Below are 24,824 nucleotides of genomic sequence, written 5' to 3'. Positions count from 1 at the left end.
ACATAACTCTGAAAATCATAGTAGCTCCGCTTCCAAGCCCTTAAGGCAACACATTCTAGTTATCGGGGATTCTATTGTAAGACATATTGATGTCCCCCCTTTCCTTTCCAGGCTAAACAAGGAAAAGATCACAGTTTGAGGTCTGTCTGAAGCCAGGATCTGCTAGATTACACATGCACTTAGGTCTTTAAACCACAAGTACCAGTGTGATGTGGTCATAGTGCATGTAGACGTAAATGACCTAAGACATACCTCACTGGACTATATGAAGTCAGACATGATGGAGCTCTCTGAATATGTGTCCTAGGTGGGTATGAATCTAGCCCTGAATATCATCTTATCTTCACCAATAATGATGCCACATTACCAGCAAAAAATAATTGACTTCAACAATAGGCTTAGTTTCTGGTGTCACAACATGGGGATCCAATACCTGTCAGACTGGGGAGGCACGATTGACAAGCCATGATGCTTTGCCAGAGATGGTTTGCACTTGTCACCACTAATGCCAAAAACATTATAGGTTCATAGGTTCATACTAGGCTATCTGCCCTAGGGCATTTATAAGCCTAGCCAGAGTGTGTGTGGCTTTCACCACCCCTTAGGATGAGAATACTATACCCATTAGTTTGCTGTGTCTCTGTCCAGCAGTGACACAGAGATGATCACCCGGGTAAACCTACGATCTCCCATCCACTCATCAAGATTTCTCTTGAACAGAGTCAGTGAGGGGCTCTGCCTCACATGGACTGGGATTCTGTTCCATAGTGTAGGGAGTCCCTGGGTGATGAATCTGTCCCTCCAGCACGTCCTATTTATATCCGTGTTGAGGTTTAAGTCTCTTGCTCTCGTGGCTCTGGTGGATTTGGATTTTTGAGGTAGAGCATGTCCATTAATTCTGGGATGGACATGGCCTTGTATGTCAGGCACAGATCGCCTCTGAGCAGACGGTATGCGACTGAATAGAGCTGGAGTTTCTTCAGTCGGGCAGCGATGACATATGTTTGAGCCCCTTTATCCTTTTGGTGAGGAACCTTTGGGGTCTTTCCAACTGCTGCAGGTGTCGGGTAAGGTACATTCCGAATGGGGCGTTGTACTCAATCGTTGGTCTGATAAGTGAAGAGTACAGGGGTACAATGACCTCTCCTGATCTGGATGTGAATCCCTTCATGATCAGGTGGGCAATGTAGAAGGTCTTCCTAACCACTTTGGCAATGTGAGTGTCAAAAGAGAGGTTACTGTCAACTTGGGTCCCCAGGTCCCTGATAATTTCTTCCAGAGTTTAATGGATTACCACCTATGTGGTAATTAGGGTTACCTTGTTTTTCCCAAAGGGTATGACTATACATTTTGGCATTTAGCTTAAGGTCATGGCTCTGGCACCAGTTATCCATTTCTATGAGACCTTGAGGATGTCTGTGTCTGATGGAGTGTCAATTATGGTGTCCAGTTTGCAGTCATCTGCAAATTTTGTCAGCCACAATCCCCCTATGTTTGCCTGCACTTCAGAAAAATAAATGCCGAACAAGAGGGGGCCCAGGACTGAGCCCTGTGGGACACCACTTGTGACCAGCTTAGAGTCTGACATGGCACCAGCAACTCTAACCCTGTGGGTTCTGTCCTTGAGCCAGTTTGCAACCCATCTTGTGACATATGGGTTTACATCTAAGCTGGTGAGCTTTTCTATGATGCCCGAGTGGGGTATTGTGTCGAACGCTTTGCTAGGTCAAGGTAGGCTGTGTGAACTGCCTTACCCTCATCAATGGCCTTAGTGACTGTTTCAAAAAAGTCAACCAAGTTCAAGAGGCAGGATCTGCCCTTGACAAAGCCAAATTGTAGGATCCAGTGTCTGTAGGTCCCCAATGTCTTTATTTATGAGTCCCATTATGATCCTCTCCATCGCTTCGCAGACAAGGCTCGTAAAGCTTATGGGGCGGTAATTTCCAGGGTCCGTAGAAGCACCGCCTTTGTGGAGTGGGACCACAGTTGCCGTACGCCATTCTTTGGGCACGATCCTGTAGTAAGGCTAAGATTAAACAGCAGCCTTATGTGTGGGTTTAGTTCCTCATTGAGTTTGCGTAGCACACAGCCGGGGACACCGTCCGGTCCCATTGATGCTGTGTTTTTTGCTTTAGAGAGAGCAGCTCTCACCTGGGCATCTGAGATGTTTGGGAGGCTAGACTATCGTAGGATAGATATTTCTCCTTTTGGGGGGAGGGAGGGGAGAAATTTGCACTGAACCTGTCTGCCAGTATGTTGGCAATGTCTGTGGGTTCAGTGATTTTTGTATCATTTTGGACTAATTCTGAGCATATCTGGGAGTTTCCACCCAGGTTTCTAACATAGCTAAAGAAGGCCTTATGATTGTCTTTTGTGTCTTTAGCGATTTTTCTCTCAAAGTTGGCCTTGGATGATTTTATGAGTGATCGTAGTTTTTTGCTAGTATTGATCAGAGATGCCTTCCCTTTTAGGATTTTGCTCTGTCATGTAGTAGCTTTCTCCTCTTGTTGTAGAGTTTGTTTATGGCTGGGGTCCACCAGACTGGGCGCCTGCCTTTGGTGGAAAGGGTCTTGATTTTATTAGGGATTGCTTGATCCATACATTCCTGGAGGTGCTCATAGAAGGCATTTGTAAGGGTTTCAGCAGCGTGGGTTGAGGTTTCCACTGGCTCGGGGGCCTTGAAGGATACCACTCCAGTCTTAAGAAGTGTGAAGTTTGCTTTTGAGAAGTTCTTCACTGTGGTCTTTTTGCTGGGGTTGGGCGGGATGTGGATCTCCAGTGAGATTAATTTATGGTCTGATCTCACCAATGAGGGATATACTTCCGTGTGGAGCAATTTGTCCCCATGTTTGTGATGATCAGGTCTAGTATATTTTCTCCTGTTGTGGGAATGGTGACTAGTTGTTCCATAGCATTTGAGTTTATGAACTCCAGGAACTTTTGGGCTAGGGTGTTGGGGCTTGAGTAATGTTCCCAGTCTATGTTTGGGTAGTTGAAGTCACCCAATATGATGGTGTTTGAGACATTCATACTCTTCAGTGTCTTCAGGAAGGCTGTGTGGGTTTCCTGAGTTTGAGAGGGTGGTCTGTAGCATGCTACAAACTGTAGGGCAGTTTTACCTATTGTTAATTGCACCTGGATGGTCTCCGATGCTTCGTGCGTTGCCACTAACCTGGAGGTGTGGATATCCTTTATGAATATGGATACTCCTCCTTTTGTGGTTCGGTCCGGATTTTGGGGCCGAACGCATGATATGAGGTATAACCTGATAGTGCTGGGGTGCTTGACATCAATGTTCTCCATACTGAGGAGGGCTTAGAGGGCATGCATCTTGAGGTTTAGACTTCTGGCATTGAGCAGCATTACCCTTAGTTTTTTTCCATTTTGTTTTCTAGGGCTGTAGGTTTATCATTTGAGCCTTGCCTAAAAGGCACTATGGGGTGGCAAGAGCCTTTGCCAATATCCGGAAGCCCAGGGTGACAGGTGCAAGCCGTCCCTCAAGCAGCGTGGCTTGTCAAACATGTCATCCCAGGCAGACAGACATTGATCCCCTTAGAATGACACCAGTAATTAAGCCAATTATTAAAGCTGATCATTTTGTCTCTGTATTGTGGCATCATTCTTGGTGAGGGTAGGATACTGCTCAGGGTCAGCGTCATACCGGCCTGGGCTGCATAATCTGAGAGCCCTCTATGTCTCTTTCATGTAGTCCAGGGAGGTACGTCTCAGGTTGTTCACACCGGCATGGACAATGACTGAGTCATACTTGTACTTGCTGTGGAGTGACCTGAGTGCTTGTGTTATGTGGTGGATTCTAGCGCCCGACAGGCAGCTTACTGTGATCTTTTCTTTGTTCAGTCTGGTGAGTGGGATGTCAGTGTGTCTGACTATGGAGTCACCTATAACAAGTGTGTCTGGCATTGTGTTTGGCCTTAAGGGCTGTGACTGTTTAGCACACTGACTTTGAGAACTATGTGTTGCATGTCTTATGTCTTGAGGTGGCAGTTGCTTGAGTGTCTGCTTTGGAGGCCTCTGTAGTTTTGGTAGATTTTTGATCAGTGCCTCCGAGTATGTTTTTGTGTGTTTATGTGTTTGTTTTGCAGTTGTGATAGTTCTATGTGAAACTGGGCTTGTGGTGTGCGTGGTTTCCTTCTCCTCCTGTCTGGTCTTGCCAGTCCTGAGTTGAGAGAGCTCAGCCTCCAGTTTGGCTATATAGTTGCATCTCTCACATGTATTTGTGTTTTGTGGGAGAAGGAGTGGGTTGTTCAGGTACATGAGGCAATTGTAACATTGCCTCAAGATGCCAAGATTCACCAGCTGAACAGGAGAGGACGCTAGCAACTGACCCTTCGACATGCTAGAAAAAGTGAAAAGTTTGCTGTGTAACTGAGACAGAAGGGACCTATAGGGAAATGGGTACTAAGGATTCTAGGCTAATGTAGTACTTTGTTTAGTATATAAGTACTTTACCTATGTAAAAATGCTTTAGGAGCAAGTGCTGAGCTTTTGAGATAGAGAATAGACTGTTTAGATTGCAAGTAGAGAAGTTCTAAGGGAAAAATTGAAGAGCAGACTTTACGAAGCCAGAAATAGTTTAACCTTGTTTAACCGGCGCTGCCCGATGGTGCTCTATGGGCAACTCCGCGCTAAATCACGCAAAAGCGCGCTAAAGCGGGCTTTATAGCAGGAGGTTGAAAAGAGCTAGGAACTGACCCAAAATGGCCAATAGACTACAATTTTCTGGCTGGAACCACTGCTCTAGGGACAAATAGGCTGCTCAGTGCTCCCCACTCCCCCTGGTGAACAAAGAAGCTTCCCTTTATCCAAATAAGGATACGGAATAGCACAGGAACCAAGCCAAAGCCCAGAGATCAGCAAACTCTGAAGACTGAACTATTCTAGTTCAGTAAGGTGGGAAAACAAGATATTTTTTTGCAGAAAACAGAGGAAAAACAGACAGTAAATGCTATAAATGCTTTTAAACAGCTAGCGACTTGAGTGTGTTAGCCTACATGTAAAATTAAGCAACAAATAACTTTTAAAGGTGCAAAACAGTTAATCAACACAAAACAGTTTAAATAGAATGCAGAACTCTATAAACAGTCGAAAATTCAGTCGCTAAGCAGTAAATAATTAAAAGCCAGAAAAAATACTTAAATCAGGAAAAAGTCACTCTTTTGCTCTCTGATGCTTGTAGAACTCTGCAGGACACCACGAGGAGCTGTGCTGAGTTGAATACAAGCGAAAAAGTGTGCTAAAGTGGGCTTTATAGCAGGGGGTTGAAAAGAGCTAGGAATTGACCCAAAATGGCCAATAGACTACAAGTTTCTGGCTGGTACCACTCCTCTAGGGACAAATAGGCTGCTCAGTGCTCCCCACTCCCACTGGTGAACAAAGAAGCTTCCTTTTATCCAAATAAGGATATGGAATAGCACAGGAACCAAGACAAAGCCCAGAGATCAGCAAACTCTGAAGACTGGACTATTCTAGTTCAGTAAGGCGGGAAAACAAGATTTTTGTTTTTGTTTTGTCTTTTTTGCAGAAAACAGAGGAAAAACAGACAGTAAATGCTACAAATGCTTTTAAATGGCTAGCGCACTTGAGTTTGTTAGCCTACAGGTAAAATTAAGCAACAAATAACTTTTTAAAAGTGCAAAACAGTTAATCAACACAAAAACAGTTTAAATAGAATGCAGGGCTATATAAACAGGCGAAAATGCAGTCGCTAAGCAGTAAATAATCAAAAAGCCAGAAAAAAATACTTAAATCAGTTATAGCAAATACAGTTATAACAAATGCTCTGAAATATACTGTATGTTTCCAAAATGTTTGAGAAGGACAGTCAGAACACAAGAAGGTTCAGGCGAAAGAGAAAAAAAAAAAAAAAAAAAAAAAGTTTTGTTTTACTTTTTGTAAGGGAAAAAGGAGGAACAGAAGGCCTTATCAAATGTTCTCTCTGTATTAGGCAGAATAAGCTAATGACACTAGACTGGGAGGTGTGTCACATTAGGGGCGGGCAACTGCAAAGCCACCAAGTATAAGAGCAAGAACAGGGAGGGAGGGTGGGACAAAATAGCCTACAGACAGCAAGCACTAGAGAGACAAATGAAAGTTTTTAAACAGATAAGGATTTGTGAAGATACTGAATAGACAAAGTGCTTTATATATATTAAATTTTAAAACAGTAATCTGAAAAATAATCAAAAAAAATCAAGATACTTATATTCTGAGCTCAGTTGAGGTCAACAACTTTTCCAGTCTGCACTGTGTGTAAAGACAGCTATCCTCATAGTGCCTTTTTAGGCCATGCCAAGTTGTGAAACACTCCAACGTAACAAACATTACTCACCACTACCTAAATGCACTGCTGCTCAGTGCTAGGAGTTTAAATAAAAATGCACTCCTTGGAAGCACTCCTTACTGTGGAGAATGAAGACATATGTGCAGCCATGGAGACATGGTTCAGAACCATAGAAAACACCCTGACTATCAAAGGCTGCAATGCCTTTCATACACTTCAATCCCCCTCAGCTCAGGATAAAACAAAGGGAAGGTGTGTCACAGTGTTAATAAAGGACAAGTACACTGCTAGACTGGACCAACAACATGACTCCCTTAAGCTGCTCCATGCTCAACTGCCTATTGGTATGACCCCTATCATATCCTTGCTAGCTACATATCCCCTAAAATGAGTCTGGTAACCATACCTCCTACCTAAACCTACAGAAATCTCTTAACATTCAGCCTAATGCCATATTTTTTGGTGATTTCAACTTCCCCTCCATAAACTGGGAGACTCATATGACCCATAATTAATTTGCTCAGATGTTTTTGGACTTCATCAGCATAAACATTTTGGAACAACTAGTTAGCTCCCCAACTAGAAGTACAAATATCCCAGACCTAGTACTCATGAATATGGGGAGATGCTGCTCCCTCCTGTGCATTAACTCCCTGGTAAGATCTGACCACAAAATAATCTCCTTTAGTAATAAACCTAACCTAGAACCCCATCAAACTCCAAACCCATTATTAACTTTGTTAAGGCCAATTACCTCAACCTAAACGACAGCTTATTGAACTTCCAAGTCTCTCCAAACCCGGATGACAACAGATGCCTACTCCTGAGCCGTACAGAAAAACACCTGTACAACCACATTCAAAGCTGCATAGAGGAGGCTGTATTTGGCTTAACCAAATTCTTTAAATGAAGTCCTAGTTGATTTGGTGTTCAACAAGACTTTGGAGTATGTTAGAATGCAAAGAGACCTTGGAACCTAAAGCCATTGAAACCAATGGGTGTCAGCAATGCTTTATGTAGGCTTTTCCTACCAGGTGTTTGATGAACTGCACTGGATAATCTTTTCAACAAAATGCATTTCTCGTGTCTCCCAGAAGTGAGTAGAGGGATTCTTTTCTTTATAAGACTGTCTGTCTACCTGTTGAGAAGTTAACAAAATGTGCCCCATGCTTCCTATTTTACAGATCGGTCACCTGTGATATATGCTGACCACTTGAGCCCATGATTCATCTTAGGACAACTACCTTTCTTCATCCTTCTGTAGTTAGACATGAATCTCCTGTCTTCCTCCTAGCTGTTCTGTGAGCCCAAACTAATGGAGGTTATGGGGCTTTCTCCACTCCTGCCTCTTGGTCTGGAATACTCTTCCTGCAGATATCCGGTCTGTTCCAGGTGTTATTTCTTTCTGACACAAACTTCATGCAGCACACTTTACTGAGAATGGTAAGTATTGAACCCGGTGCTACTTAAGGAACTCTTACACCACTCTGAAATAGTTATGTCCTTCATGTCTCATTGCAGATTACAGTTTCACTGACATCAGGGTGTTGGTTCAGGACAGAAGTTTGGTTGAACATTGGCACAGTGTCAAAATGTTTTTGTTTTGTGTGTGTTTCTTTATCTAGTGTACTTTAACGAGTACATTGATCCCTTATTAGGTTGAGATTTTCTTTTCCCGTGGTTTTCACTGTATATTTCTGTACTATACAGCACTTTTTTTATTTTCTTTATGTAGCTGACTTTGGGTCAGACTGAAGTGGTTATTTACATCATTATATTTGTTGAATTACCAAAATGTAATAAATAAGTAATAAATACTGGTGGAGCTGTATGTGTTTGACTGAATGCTACAAAAATAAATACTATAAAAATTCACGTATACACACACACACACACACACACACACACACACACACACACACACACACACACACACACACACACACACACACAATAACAGTTTAACAATATGGAAATTTCTTGAGGTGACTTGTATTCATGCAAGGTTTTTGATGAAATGTCTCTGTTCTTGCTTTATTATTTTCCTTTAGCTGTATTTTGAGAACAACCCTTTGTAAACCTAAGTATTCCTGGAAGAATACAGTTTATCTTTAAAATTTGTCTCATTTTAATTTGTAGGTTATAACATCCCAGTGGACCAACTTTGGTCGCTTATTTTGAAAGATAAGATGCTTCCATCTGGTATCGGTGACAGTGGAAGGAATTTACAGCAAAATCAGCTTCCTGTTAACAGAATTAGCAGTAAGTACATGAAATATATTCCATTTGTTAAAACTTTCAATTAAGTGTAAATTAAGAGTCTGGAGGAAGTATAGGAGGGAGTATTCTGTACAGACTTATATTCATAAAAGTGTTAAGCAAGTTTTTACATTAAAAGAAGTTAGACCTTGGAAAAAACAGACCAACACCCCTAGATAACGCTGTGTATCACAAGAAGAATATGTAATGAGCATTTGGAGAACATAGAACAAAGAACTTTGATATTGGGAACAGGTGATAAAAGGAGATCAGGCAACATCATGGGATAAAGCTCTACAAATATTTGGGGTTATTGAACTTAAATCAGCTTGCATATACAGATCTAATGTTAGAGCTCAAGGAAGATGTATTGAGGTTAGATGATAATTTGGTTAAGCCAGGAGTAGTAAATTTTATAACTTAGGCCAGAGCAGGAATGGAACAACAGAAAAGAGTAATAAATGGGGCATATAAGGCAATGTTAGAGTTGAGAAAACAGTACGATACAAGGGTAAAAAGAGCATGGAGTGAATGAGGAGAAGTATGTCTTAATCCCAGGTATGCATTTAAATTAAGAATTCATAGAATTTTTGCATGGAAATGTATGGACTAGTATTTCTACACCCCTATGAGACTTGAACAAATATTCCTGCAGAAAAGCCATAGGTTAGAGATGTCATGGTCAAGAAGGAGGTTCTAGGGGATATATATTTTTGGAATCTGTGGAGTTACTTTGCTACAAAATGATTTGAACAATACTGTTGTTCTTATACTTTGAAGATAAGCTAACCTTAGCATAGAGATCAACCAGGAACACCAGTGTGCAGTTCAAAGGCAGTAAAAACTGATAACATAAATAAAAGGCAAGAAGGTGGATGGTTTCCCTGTAAGGTCTAGAAAGGTCATGAAAGGACCAATACCACAAGTATAGAGATGATTTTGCTGAGTTTGTGTAAAAGAGCATGCATTAAAGAGGTGAAGGCATTGCTAACCTTAGTGTCAGTAGTGACTAAGAAAGACAGAACTAGTAAGAACAGAACTAGAAAATTAAAGACAAGCTATCAATAAGAGAGGTGTAAATGTGATTACAGTGTTTAAAAATATAGAACTGAAATCATTTCGAAATCGGAAACCGTTAAAAAAATGGGCTGTACTGGATTCAGCAAAAGAAACTGACTTGAAGAGGGCATTGACATGCACAAAATGGCTAAGATGTTTATCTGTTTAATAAAGTAGGCTGCAGTACAAAGGAAGAAACCAGTGCTCTGGTTAGTTATTAGATGTGTAATGAAGTGAAAATAAAACAGGGTGGTTACTACTTTAATCCTTCATCTCAAATTAAATAGATGATAAAATACTTAAACCACAGGTGGTCATGCACATGCTCCTCACCAAAGGAACTCAGTTTTCCTATGACAGCTCATACCCACTATCCCTTTTTAACCTCCACCTCTACTATACAACAAATCTTTATGCAATTCCTCCTCAGTTATCTTCCAATCTTAGTCCCCACCTTACATTTCAATTTCTTTCTAACCTTCCCATTTTAGCCATCTCTTTCCATTACATACCCCAACTCTCTTATAACCAGGTTCTGTGTCACTAAGTACCCTAGTATTCTTACCCACACTGTTATATAACCAGGATCTGCATCAGTAAGTGCCCTAGTATTCTTACTCCCCTCTCGTATAACCAGGTTCTGTGTCAGTATTCTTACCCCACTATCATTAAATCATCAGCTGTGCAATGCCTCTCTACCTCTTCTAGCTTTAAGTACTCTCTACCTACCATCTAATGTTTCAGATTCCTTACCTCAGTTTTATTTATTCCTGACATCTGTACTGTAAGCCTCTTTACTTATGTGTTATAATGGGTCTACTTCACTTGACCTAAAACTCATTTGATTGACAACTATTTGACCAAAACCCAATTGATCCTAATTTCATTTGACTGAAAACTCATTTGACTGACTCCCATTTCACCGACTTGCAAGACATAGACTTTTTGTGGGTATTCCTTCACCTGTGACTTGCTTGTGATAAAAATAATTACTATAACTTACAGTGCCGACTGTTAGAATTCCAATACTCATGTAGAAAGTAGTGTTGTAGTGTTTCTAAATGTGGGTTTGTCTCTTACATTTTTATGGGAAGTATCTGATGTAATTTGGCGAATGTTTTGTGCGTTCCCAGCAGTAATAGGTTCATAGGTTGGTACTAGACTATTGGCCCTAGGGCCTATACAAGCCTAGCCATAAGAATTCCCTGGATATTTCTTCCCACAATATTTAATTCCCTGGACCCCTGTATAGCAGGGCGACTGACATGATCCCTGGGGTGAATTTCCTATCTCCCATCCAATCTTCAAGGTTCCTTTTGAAGAGGGCCAAGGAGGCACTCTGCTTGACATATGGGCAGTCTATTCCAGAGTATGGAGAGTCTCTGGGTCAGGAACCTTTCCCTCCAGCATGTTTTGTTCATTGTGATAACAAGGTTTAGATCCCCTGAGCGTGTGGCTCTGAGAGATTGGGATTTCTTTAAGTGGAGCATGTCCAGCAGCTCTGGGTTTGACATGGCCTTGTATGTTAAGCAGAGATTGCCTCTGAGTAGACGATATGCCACAGAGTATAGCTGGAGTTTTTTTAGATGGTCAGCATAGGGCATCTGTTTTAGGCCTGTGATTCTTTTAGTGAGGTATTTCTGCGACCTTTCCAGCTGTTGCAGATGTCTTGTGAGGTACATACCAAACGTGCATTGTACTCTATAATGGGTCTAATGAGGGATGAGTACAGTGGGACAATTACCTCCTTTTTTCTGAATGAAAAGCCTTTAGTGATGAGGTGTGCCACATAGAAGGATTTCCTAACTGTTGTGGCGATGTGGTTATCAAAGGTGAGACCACTGTCCACCTGTGTCCCTAAGTCTCTCATCACACTTTCGGTGTTTATTGTACTGCCACCTATGTGGTAATTTATGGGTACATGTTTTTCCCAAAGGGGATAACTATACATTTCTTGGCATTAAGCTTGAGCCCATGGCTCTGGCACCAAGCATCTGTTTCTGTAAGGCCCTTTTGTAGAATGTCCACATCATTTTGGGATTCAATAATGGCTCCGAGTTTGCAGTCATCTGCAAACTTTGTTAGCCAGAGTCCCTTAGTGTTGGCCTGTACGCCAGAGAAGTAGATGCCAAACAAGAGCGGTCCCAGGACTGAACCCTGAGGTACTCCACTTGTCTGGAGCTGGATTTGGAGTCGGCTACTTTTACAGTCTGGGTTCTGTCAGTAAGCTGGTTGGCAGCTCATCGAGTGACATAGGGATTTATGCCCAGCTTAGTAAGTTTATCTGTGATTCCAGAGTGGGGGATAGTGTTGAAGGCCTTGGTAAGGTCCAGATAGGCTGTGTGGACCGTTTTACCCTCAAACACAGCTCTGGAGACTAATTTGAAGAAATCAGTCAGGTTCAGGAGACAAGATCAGCCCTTCACGAACCCAAACTGGGTGAGGTCCAGTGTTTGAAGGTTGCCAATGTCTTTGTTTATAAGTTCCATGATAATGCGTTCCATGCCCTTGCAGATCAGGCTCGTCAGACTGATGGGATGGTAGTTCCCGGGATCCATGGTGGATCCCCCCTTGTGGAGTGGGATAACTGTAGCTGTCCGCCACTCAGTGGACACGAAGCCTGAGGTGAGGCTATGATTAAACATGACACTTAGGTGAGGTACCAGTTCATTTTGTAGTTCATGTAGTACACAGCCATGGATGTCATCTGGTCCCATGGATGCTGTATTCTTAGCTTTGGAGAGTGCAGTTTCTACCTGTGTGGCCGTGATTACTGGAATTTGGAAATCTTTTGGTATTGAGATGGGCCCTTTAGGGGGTGAGAGAGGGGTGAAGTTGGCACTAAATCGATCTGCCAGGATATTGGCAATATCCTAGGGATCTTAATGCCATTCTGTTGTAGCTTGGAGCCGATCTGAGCATTGCCATTTAAATTATTGACATAACTGTAGAATGCCTTGTGGTTGTCTTTGGAATATTTGGCAATTTTATTTTCGTAACTAGCTTTGGAGAATTTTATGAGGGATCTCAGCTTCTTACTGAGGCTGGTAAGGGAGTTTTTTGCATCCTGAGATTTTCCCCTTTTCTGAAGCAGTTTCTTTCTTCTCTTGTATAGTTCGTTTATGGCAGGGGACCACCAGATTGGCTTCCTTTTTTTGGAGGAGAGCATCTTGGTTCTATTTGGGCTGGCACGGTTCATGCACGAGTGGCAGCGTGTACAGTACTGTAAGGCAAGTTAAAGGTATATGTCCTTTTCTGCACTGTAGTGTGATCTTGGAGTTAGTATATATAATGGGGGGGGTGGTGAGGGGGTACAGCACCCCACATTGGGAGGTTGTGGCAAGCATGGGCCCCCCACTTGTTTGGTTGTACGTTGTCCCATTTCTGTTAAGAGGGTAAGCAAGTAGTTTTTAAGTTCTGGAAAGGGTTAGTTATTGGTGTTCTAAGTGTGCTTGTCTATGGTTTAAGATTTAGTATGTTGAAATTCAACATTGTAAGCTGTTGGTGAAATGGGAGTCAGTCAAATGAGTTCTCAGTCAAATGAAATTTAGGTGAAGTGAAGTAGACCCATTATAACTCATGTCTAATGTCTGCTTGTCACATATTTTACACATGAACTGTTTGTAGACTAAATGTTTTGTACTTTGAATTTAACATTATGTTCATGTATAATGTCACCACATAAGAAATACCTTTGTATAGTATAATTAAAGAACAATTACATGTTAGTTCTTAATTCTTAAGACATCTAGATGCAATCTTTGTAACGTATTTTTTTTGTAAGAAAAAGAAAAACTTTTTATCCTGAGTATCTTAATCTGCAGGACACTTTCTCCTTGGGCCCTTGGTGAAAATGACCTTTGCCCAGTCAGAATTTAAACTTCAACAAAGACAAATAAATATAAATAAATCATTTGTGTGTTTAATTATTTTTGTTTAAGGAACAATATTAAATCAAGCTTGAGATTAAGACCAAAGTGATACTTGGATGTACGTGTTTAACAATGGCAAGTTTTTGATTGTTCATTGTAAGCTCTGATTGTATGGCGGGCCTAGTGTACTAGCGTTGTGTAAATAACAAGTGCACTGTACATGAGGTTTGTAAAGTATGTGACAAAATGTGGTAATGAAGGATTTACACTGTTTTAAAGGCAAAAGATGATACTGATAATATCCATTTGGCTGATATTCATAGGTTCAAAGGTAGGTACTAGGCCTTTGGCCCTAGGGCCTATATAAGCCTAGCCAAAAAGGTACCCTGGCTTTCACCACCCAAGAAAATTGTTTTCCTGTGTCACTGTTGAGCAGAGCCACAAAAGTGATCCCCAGGGTGAATTTCCTGTTTTCCATCCAGTCATCAAGATTTTTCTTGAAGAGTGCTAATGAGGAGCTTTGTTTGATATAGATAGGTAGTTTGTTCCAGAGTATGGGAAGTCTCTGGGACAGGATGTTCTATTTATTGTGATGACAAGGTTTAGGTCCCTAGAGCATGTAGCTTGGAGGGATTGGAATTTCTTTAAGTGGAGCATGTCCAGTAGCTCTGGGTTTGATATAGCTTTGTATGTTAGGCAGAGATCACCTCTGAGTAGGCGATATGCGATGGAGTAAAGCTGGAGTTTTTTGAGATGGTCTGCGTAGGGCATCTGTTTGAGGCTGGTAATCCTCTTTGTGAGGTATTTCTGCGGCCTTTCCAGTTGTTATAGATGGCTTGTGAGGTACGTACATACCAAAACGGGTGGTGTACTCTATAATGGGTGTAATGACTGACGAGTAGAGGGGAACAGTGACCTCTTTTTTTTCCTAGATGAGAAACCTTTTGTGATGAGGTGTGCCATGTAGAAGGATTTCTTGACTGCTCTGGCGATGTGAGTATCAAAGGACAGACTACTGTCCACCTGTGTCCCAAGGTCTCTTATCACACTTTCGGTGTTAAGTAGACTACTGCCTATGTGGTAGTTCATGGGTACAGAGTTTTTACCAAAAGGGATGACGATGCACTTTTTGGCACTGAGCTTGAGACCATGGCTTTGACACCAGGCATCTGTCACAGTGAGGCCCTTTTGTAGGATGTCCACATCATTAGGAGTTTTGATTATGGCTCCTAGTTTGCAGTCATTTGAGAACTTTGTTAGCCAAAGATCTTCTGTGTTAGCCTGTACTTCAGAGAAGATACCAAACAGGAGAGGACCCAGGGCTGAACCCTGTGGTACTCCACTTGTCACTGGTCTGAAGTTGGATTTGGAGTCTACTACTTTCATGGTGTGGGTTCTGTTGGCAACTCATCTTGTGATATAGGGATGTATATCTAGTTTAGTGAGTTTATCTATAATTCCAGAGTGGGGGATAGTGTTGAAAGCCTTGGCGAGATCTAGCTAGGCTGTGTGAACCACCTTGCCCTCATCTACGGCTTTGTTGACTGCTTCAAAGAAGTCTATCAGGTTTAGGAGCCATGATGTGCCTTTTACAAACCCAAACTGGGTGGGGTCCAGAGTTTGGAGATTACCAATGTCTTTGTTTATAAGTTCTATGATGATATAGTCCATGGCCTTGCAGACCAAGCTCGTCAGGCTAATGGGACAGTAGTTGCTGGTGTCCATGGTGGATCCCCCTTTGTGGAGTGGGATAACTGTCGCTGTGCTCTATTCAGTGGGCACAAAGCCTGAGGTGAGGCAATGATTGAACAAGGTACTTAGTGGGGTGCCAGCTCGTTCTGTTGTTCATGTAGAACGCAGCCTGGGATGTTGTCAAGTCCCATGGATGCTGTTTTCTTGGCTTTGAAAAGTGTGGTTTTTACCTGTGCAGCCATGATTACAGGAACTTTGCATTTTTCCGGTATAGAGATGGGCCCTTTAGGGGGTGAGTGGGGGTAAAGTTAGCACTGAACATATCTGCCAGGATGTTGACAATATCATTTGCTTCTGTATATTTAGTGCCATTGTGCTGTAACTCAGAGCAGATCTGAGTGTTGCCATTGAGATTCTTGACATAGGTATAGAATGCTTTGTGGTTGTCTTTAGAAACGGTGGTGATTTTGTTTTCGTAACTAGCTTTGGAAGATTTTATAAAGGATCTCAGCTTCTTACTGAGGCTGACCAGGGGGTTCCTCCAATCATGGGATTTTACTTTTTTTGCAGCAGCAGCAGCAGTTTCTTTCTTCTGCTGTAGAGTTTGTTTATGGCAGGGGACCACCAGATTGGCTTCGTTATTTTGGAGGATAGCATCTTGATTCTGTTAGGGATAGCTCGATCCATGCACTCATGTAAGTGCTTATAAAGTGCATTTGTGTAGGATTCAGAAGTCGTACCTCTATTGCACGTCTGCAAGGGTGTCGTGAAGTTTTCCACCTCTGTCTTAAGCGTGAAGTTGGCTTTGGAGAAATTTTTTATGGTGGTTTCCCTAATGGGGGGTGGGTGGGCGGGATATGGCTGTCTAGGGTGATTAGCTTGTGTCAGATCTGCCCAATGAGGAATTGACCTCTTGTGTGAAGCACCGGTCGCCCATGTTGATAATGACCAGGTGTAGGATATTGCTGCCCCTGGTGGGGGTGTGGATAAGTTGATCCAAGGCATTGGAATTTATGAATTCCAGAAAACATTGAGCAAAAGAGTTGGTACACGAGTAGTTTTTTCAGTTAAAGTTGGGGTAGTTGAAATCGCCCATTATTAGGGTGTTAGGTTGTACCCTAATATTTTCCAGTATATCAGGAAATGAGGAGTTGGAATCCTCGGGCATGGTGGGGGATCTGTAGCATTCTACAATTTGGATTGTGGTATTGCCCAGAGTTAGTTGCACTTGAATAATCCCGGATGCATTATGCTGAGCAACTAGCCTGGAGGTGTGGATATACTTAATGAATATGGACACGCCTCCACCTTTAGTGTTTTGGTCCAGGTTAGGTGGCAGAAAGGTGTGGTATGAATTATAGCCTGGTAATGCAGGGGTGCTCTCTGGAGCCTTGAACCAGGTCTCTGTCACTGCACAGATGTCGATGTTCTCCATTTTAAGGAGTGCCTCGAGTGAGTGCACTTTGAGGTTTAGACGTCTAGCATTGAGTAGCATTACCCTCAGATATTGCTTGCTTGTACCTGTTATGGTGGTGAATTTGTCATTTGAACCTTGCCTAAAAAAGGCACTATAGTGGTGGAAATAGCCTGAGCCAGTATCTGGAATCCCAAGGGCGACAGGTACAGGCCAATTCTGGCAAAGCATTCTCGTCTGTCGATCATGTCATCCCAGGCAGACAGATTCTGGATCCCCTTAGAATGACACCAGAAGCTTGGCCAATTATTGAAGTCAATGATTTTGTCCTTGTGCTGTAGTATAATTCTGGGTGATTACTCAGGGCTGGAGTCATACCTGCCTGGGCTACAAGATCGGAGAGCTCCTCCAAGTCTCTTTTCATGTAGTCCAGGGAGGTACGTCTCAGGTCCTTCACACCAACATGGACAATGTCAGGGTCATATTTGTACTTGTTGTGGAGTGACCTGAGTGCGTGGATTATGCACCTGACAGGCAGCTGACCGTAACTTTCTCCTTGTTTAGCCTGATGAGTGGAACATCAGTGTGCCTGACTATAGAGTCACCTGTGACTAGAGTGTTGGGTACATTGTTATGCCTTATGGGCTGTGGTTGGGTGGCACACTGAGTTTGTGGGCTATGTGACATTTGGGTTGTGCTGGGGGGTGGAGGTTTCTTGCATTTCTGCTTTGGAGGTCTCTGTTGCTTGGGCAGATTTTTATTGAGAGCCTCCATGAATGTAGGTGTGTGTTTTGTGTTTCTATGTGTGTGTTTTGGTGGTGTAAGTTTTGAGGGAATATGTGATGAGTGTGGTGTGGTGCAGGTGTTTACCTTCTCCTCTTGACTGTCTAGTCCAATCTTGGGTGAAGAGAGCTTTGCTTCCAGTTTGGCTATATAAGTGCATCACTCTCAGGTTTTAGTGTTAGGTGGTAGGAGGAGAGGGTTGTCTGTGTACATGAGGCAATTGCTGCATTGCCCCAAGATTCCCAGGTTCATCACATAGACAGGTGAAAACACCGGGTGCTGACCCATAGACATGCCTGGATAGGTGCTTATTTATTAAGTAATAAAAACTGTTTTCCTCTAGACAAGTGAGGAAAGTTGCGTGCTGTAGTAATTTGTAGCTTATTTATTGCTTACAGTGAGTTCTGAACAAGTGCTGAGCTCAAAGAAACAGATTTGAGTGCTAAAACTAAAAAACTGGCTAGTTCTAAGGGAAAATTTGAAGAGCAGACTTTATGGCGCTGGGAATATTTTAACCCTAGCTAAGTGGTGATGCATAAATTGTGTGTATGTATGTATTTATTTATTTATTAATTAATATAACAGTAGCAAATGAGCAAAGTGATTTACACAAATTAACCAATTAACCAATAAAAAGCTAAAAACTGAGCCCCGTTCCAGCAGTCTTCGTTTAGACAACTTCTAACTGCACACTCCTGCCACTAGGATGCAGGGGAACTTTCTCATAGGTTCATAGATTAGTACTAAGCTAACTGCCCTTGCGAGCCATTTTAAGCCTAGCCAATTATCCCTTGTGAGACTCAAACCCTGCACCATGTTCTTGCAAGGCAAACACCTTAACCATTAGGCTCCCTTCCCTAATAGGTTCATACTAGGCTAACTGCCATTGTGATCCATTGTAAGCCTAGCCAGTTATCCCTTGTGAGATTCAAACCCTGCACCTTGTGTTTGTAAGGCAAGCACCTTAACCATTAGGCCACCCTCCCAAATTGTTTCTCCAGAAAAATATGGTCTGGATTAGTGCTCAAGTTATACAACCAAAGGTAGATTCAGCAGGTCTAAATTGAGTCTTGTGCTACAGCAAACAAGGCATAACAATTCTGGAAAGAAACCGCTCAAATAAGCAGGCACAATAAGCCTCTAACCAGAAACTGCCATCTTTGAAGGGCAGAATCTACCCTCTCCTCCCACAAGAGTGCAGACCACACCTTCTTGATGTAAAATAACTGGCCCTAAGCACAAGTGCTTAAACCAGAACTAATACACTTTTAGAATAACAGACACTAAGCCTTCAATCAGCAATTTCCAACTAGAAGGATGTAAGCTACCTGTTCTGCCACAACAGTACAGACCACAAACCTTCTTAATGTAAAACAGCTGGTCTAAAGCCCAAGTGCTTAAACCAAAGGCTTAGAATAACAGTTACAATTTAATCAGGCTACTAACAAGCAGTAATAAATGCAGCAGAATAAATGCAATTATGGTACATTTAAGAACAGGCAGCAAAAGCAAAATAAAGTAGGAAGAAACACAAACACAGTAAAAGCAGATGAATAAAGTGCAATTTTTTTATAACAATAGAAAAGGAGCAAACTGATTTAAACAAATTACCCAATTAACCAGTTAAAAAAGCTCAAAACTGAGCCCTGTTTCAGCAGTCTTCAATGAGACAAGTTCTAACTGCAGACTCCTGCCACTAGGGTGCAGGGGAAACTTCTCCAAAAAAGATGGCCTGGATTAGTGCTCAAGTTATACAAAAAAAAAACTAGATTCAGCAAGCCTGAATTTAGTCTATGCTACAGCAAACAAGGTGCACCAATCTCAGAAAGAAACAGTTTAAATATGCAGGCACAATAAGCCTTTAACCAGAAATTCCCAGCTCATAAATAGAAATACTTTTGATAATATAAGAAGAACTTTAACATTAATAGATTTTGCAAATAGGAAAAAGAAAGATTTAACACTTATTAGTCTTGATATAAGTTCAGCATTTGATTCAGTAAGTTGGGACTATCTGTTTACCTTAATGAAGTGCACAAACTTCTCAGATGCATTTGTAAATCTAATTGAGCATTTATACAAAGGAACGTTGGCTTATATTAAGGTAGGAACATATGTTTCACAAAAATACCCATTCTTAAAGGTACAAAACAAGGATGTCCACTTTCTCCACTATTATTCACTTTAGTAATGGAGCCTTGGGCTAATTTGATCAGAAACAGTACTGACATAGAGGGTTTTGAAATAGATGAAAATACAACATCCAAAATTCAACTTTTGCAGCTGATGTTCTAATTACATCAGCAGGATCTAATTCTTCTATGCAGTCACTATTTGATAACATGATGAATTTTAAAAGTATTTCTGGTTTAATATTCAATGAAGAAAAACTAAAATACTACCTATATATACACGAAAAATATTCTCATTAGTGATTTTACTAAATATGTACCCAATTCAGGTCAGATAACTTATTTAGGTATAATACTATCTAAAGATATTAAATCTATTATATATAATAATTATAATACCTGTTTTCTTAATATACAAATTTTTTTAATACCTGGAATAATATGTTTTTTACTATGGAGGAGAGACTTACAATTATTAAAATGATAATATTCCCCAAGATTTTATACTTAATACAATCAATAATACTTCCACCTACAAAAATAATTATCAAGAAACTGAATACACTAATGTTAAATTTCCTATGGGCACCTAATAGACCTAGGATTGCACTAAAGAAACATACTAATAGCTGGTCTCAAGGGGGTATTTCTTTTCCAGACTTTAATTTATATACTATCTCTTCTATTGTAAAAGTTATTACTTTATTAATAGACCAGTCATATGTCACAAAATGGAAAGATTATTGGGAGCTAATTAGTATGCACTTCATGAAAATATCCTTAACACATAAAAATATGATTGTAAATAACTCCATGTTATGGTTACTAAAGGAATTTTGTACTTCACCTATTACACCTAAACATATGGTTTGTTACCCATTAAATATTATTATTAGTTATCGTAACTTTATATTCATGCACCCTAAGTATAGGGAATGGAATTTTATTGTATTCCCTATAATGTATACTCAGGGTATGCTTTTGTCATCTACTTCTGAAGGAACTCATTTAGCTATAGATAATGATCTAAAGTACTGGTATCAGTTGATATCTGATGATAAAGTTAAAAATCTAGATTTCTTAAAACAAGAATTTGATCTAAGAGAAACTTGCTGGTTAGAGGTTCAGACCTTTAGTCAACATCTCATTGATAAAATAGATCTAATGTCTATAACAGTTAAATAATCTATTCCAACACTGATTGATTACTTGATATTAAATTTACAACATAAAATTTCTGATAAAGGTAAACTTTCATACATACATAAAATTATCAGACAAGAAACTTTTTACAGTGTAGATTCATACTGGAATTATTTCATTTCTATTAATGGGGACTCACCAAATCAACAAGATAAACAATATATATTGGAATCTGCTTATAGAACTACGTCTTCCATTGTCTGGAGACTTTATACATGGAAATTTTTACACAGATCTTTTTATACACCTTTGATGATGAATAAAATAAATAATAAAGATAATTTATGTAAGAGATGTAATGTAGAAATTAATGCTGACTGGGCTCATATGTTTTTTGACTGTATAAAATTGAAAGAATACTGGAAGTCAATTAATGAATTTTTGCAGGCTCTTTTTACAGATAATTTCATTATTTCTAAATCTCTTATATTATTCAACACACCTGTACCTCAAAGTGTTAAAATGTTAAGCTTCCCTTGTTATGGTCTATTCTAGCAGTGGCTAGGAAAATAATAACTAGAAATTGGATTTCAGTTACACCTCCTTCGCTCAATGAATTTAAAAATGTTATGAATATAGTGTGCCATATGGAAATAAACACAATTAGGACAAGAACAAATAGAAAAACATCTTATTATATTGTATGGGATAATTTACAAAATTTGTTAAAAAAAATTTAATTTCAATAGCATGGTATTTTAGTTTAATTAATTGATCTGATTGTAGTGGATGTCTTTGTAAATACTTTAGTTGTTTTGTTGAATATTATAATAATACCTATTTTAATTACTTGTATAAAATTGTTATGATATTTCTCTTATATGTTAAAACAATAAACCTGTTTTGAAAAAAAAAAGAAATTCCCAGCTCAGAAGGATCAAAGGGCTCAAACAGATGCCATATGCTGCCCGGTTAAAGAAACTCCAGCTCTACTCAGTGGCATACCGCCTGTTCAGAGGCGATCTGTGCCTGACGTGTAAAGCCATGTCCAACCCGGAATTAATGGACATGCTGCACCTCAGAAAATCCAAATCCCATCGAGCTACGCGCTGAAGAGACTTGAACCTCAGCATTGAAATAAATAGGACATGCTGGAGGGACAGATTCATAGCCCAAAGGCTCCCTTCACTCTGGAATAAAATCCCAGTCCAGGTTAGGCAGAGTCCCTCATTGACTCTCTTCAAGAGGAATCTTAATGAGTGGATGGGAGATCATAGGTTTACCCCGGGTATCACTTCTGTGTCACTGTTAGACAGAGGCACAGTATACTAACCTCGAAAAAGGGCATAGCAAAATAAATTTAAAATGGGTGGTGAAAGCCAAACGCATTCTGGCTAGGCTTATAAATGCCCTAGGGCAGATAGCCTAGTATGAACCTATGAACAAGACTACAGACCACAAACCTTCTTAAGGTAAAATAACTGGTCTGAAGCTCAAATGCTCAAACCAGAGCTACCTGTCCTGCCACAACAGTGTAGACTACAGACCTTCTTAATGTAAAACAACTGGTCTGAAGCCCAAGTGCTTAAACCAACAGGCTTAGAATAACAGTTTCAATTTAGTCAGGCTACTACCAAGCTGTAATAAATGCAGCAGAATAAATACAACTGAGTACTTTGAAGACGAGGCAAAAGCAAACTAAGGTAATAAAATAGGAAGAAACACAAATACAGTAAAAGCAGATGAATAAAGTGCATTTTTTTTTCTTTTAGTAAAGTGCAAGGAGACAGGAAGTGGGTTGGCCTTCTCAAAATAGAGTGAACACTAGACTGGGAGGGGAGTCCCAGATCAAATTTATAGTAGGGGCAGGCAACTGCAAAGCCATCAGCTATAACAACAGCACAAGAATAGGGTGGGAGGGAGGGAGGAAAATCATTTCAGGACAGATGAGAACAGAAAGCAATGCCAGAAAATATGGCAAAATTAAGTTAAACAGTTAAACACGCAGAAAAATAAAATACAGTGCTATCTTTAAAACTGCAAGTTTGTACTTAACCACTCAGATATTGAGGATATGGCGAGGGAGAAGCTTTATGTCTCAGTACTTGAAACTCCTGATGCAGCTCAAGGTTTTTATAGTGCATCTAAACCTGAAAACATTTCGTTTCACTGAATAGACAATGTGACCTTGTTACCTTTTAGGTACCTGCTCTCTAAATATTTCCTTAAAACCATGAGAGAAGCTGAGAGGCCTCTGTAGTTCTAGGCAGTCCTACTTGAATAAATGGAAGAAATGTTCCCTATTGTGCCAAAGGAGGAATTGAGACCACAGCTTTGTAGGAGTAACAATGGATTTGCAGTGTGTACCTGAATTTAAAATAGGATTGTTTTATACCTCAGTGAAGGTACATCTATCGTCTATCTCAGCCTACATATCTATGGACCCCTATTTATTGTCCAGTCAAACTTTTGCAACGTAAAAACTGTTAGAAACTTACCTGCCGTCAATTTAGTTTGTTATTATAGTAATCTTTTTTTTTACATGACTGTATGTTCCAAATAGTATGTTTTCCTTGTATATAATCCAGTTTAGTTACTCTCTTATGCATGTTAGTTTAAATTGTACATACTGTATTATATTTATTTATTTATTGTCTTCTTTGGCCAGGATGTCTGAGTGGGTATACCCATTTTCAGCAGAAGCCTGGAGAAAAAAGCTGCATTGCATAAACTTGTAATTAACAGTTTTATTTTTAAAAACCACATTGTTTTAAGCACAATTATACATACCAAATAATATTTACATTCATGAGTTCCATGTTGGTGATGACCAGGTCCAATATGTTGTCACCTCTGGTGGGAGTGTTGACCAGTTAAACCAGAGTGTTTAAGTTTATAAATTCTAGGAAATGTTGGGCAAGGGAGTTAGTACTTGAGTAGTTCTCCAAGTTACTGTTTGGAAAATTGAAATCACACAATATTAGGGTGTTTGGTAGGACCTTTATGTTTCCCAGTGTTTCCAGGAACGTGGAATGGGGTTCCTGGGACATGATGGGTGATTTGTAGCAAGCTGCAATTTGAATTGCAGTTTTGCCCATTGTTAATTGTACGTGGATGATCTCTGAAGCATTGTGCTGTGCCACTAACCTGGAGGTGTGGGTATCCTTGATGAATATGGATACACCCCCGCCTTTTGTATTTCGGTTTGGGTTCTGTGGCTGAAATGTATGGTATGAGTTGTAGCCTGGTGGTGCTGGGGTGCTCTCTGGAGCTTTAAACCAGGTTTCTGTTACTGCACATATATCGATTTTCTCCATACTGAGGAGTGCCTCGAGTGCATGCATTTTGAGGTTCAGACTTCTGGCATTGAGTAGCACTATCCTCAGTTTTTTGTTACTTGTGCTATTTACAGTGGTAGGTTTGTCTTTTGAGCCTTGCCTAAAAAAAGGCACTATGGGGGTGGCAAGATCCTTGGCCAGTATTTGAAAGCCTAAGGGTGAAAGGTGCAAGCTGTCTCTAGCAAAGCAGCGTGGCTTGTCAAGCATGTCATTCCAGGTGGACAGACACTGGATCCCCTTTGAATGACACCAGAAACTTAGCCAATTGTTGAAATTGAGAATTTTTTCTTTATATCGTGGTATCATTCTTGGTGAGGGCAAGATGCTACTCAGGGTCAGGGTCATACCGGCCATGGCTACGTGATCAGAGAGCTCTTCCATGTCTCTTTTTATGTAGTCCAGAGAGGTACGGCTCAGGTCATTCACACCAACATGGACAATGACAGAGTCATATTTGTACTTGCTCTGTAGTGACCTGAGTGCTTGTGTTATGTGGCAGATCCTGGCGCCTGACAGACGGCTAACAGTAACCTTCTCCTTATTCAACCTAGTGAGTGGGACGTTAGTGTGCCTGACTATAGAGTCACCTATTACTAGTATGTTGGGTATGTTATTTTGCCTTAAGGGCTGTGATTGCATGGCACACTGGTTTTGTGAAGTATGTGTTTCTTGGTTTGTGTTGGGAGTGGAGGTTGCTTGGATGTTTGCTTTGGAGGTCTCTGTTGGTTTTGCAGATTTTTATTTAGAGCCTCCGAGTATGTTTTCATGTATTTATGCGTGTTTTTTTTCCAGTGCTGCTTTAATGGGTTTATGTGATACTGGTGGTGTAAT

At 40.6% G+C, this 24,824-nt stretch overlaps 1 protein-coding gene across 1 annotated transcript in view; it reads left to right on the top strand.

Moving 5' to 3' along the window:
- Positions 1-24,824, top strand: part of LOC122797913 (zinc finger protein 79-like) — an 88,218-nt gene that overhangs the window by 18,097 nt on the left and 45,297 nt on the right. The window contains exon 2 of the mRNA XM_044066431.1: positions 8,441-8,563. Coding sequence (XP_043922366.1) covers positions 8,441-8,563 — 123 coding nt within the window. The remainder of the gene's footprint in view (positions 1-8,440; positions 8,564-24,824) is intronic.

Source organism: Protopterus annectens, chromosome 3.part1, assembly GCF_019279795.1.
Source record: "Protopterus annectens isolate FY-2018-M chromosome 3.part1, PAN1.0, whole genome shotgun sequence".
In the NCBI taxonomy this organism is placed as follows: Eukaryota; Metazoa; Chordata; order Ceratodontiformes; family Protopteridae; genus Protopterus; species Protopterus annectens.
Note: the sequence above shows the minus strand (reverse complement) of the source record. Positions and strands in the feature narration are given on the sequence as shown.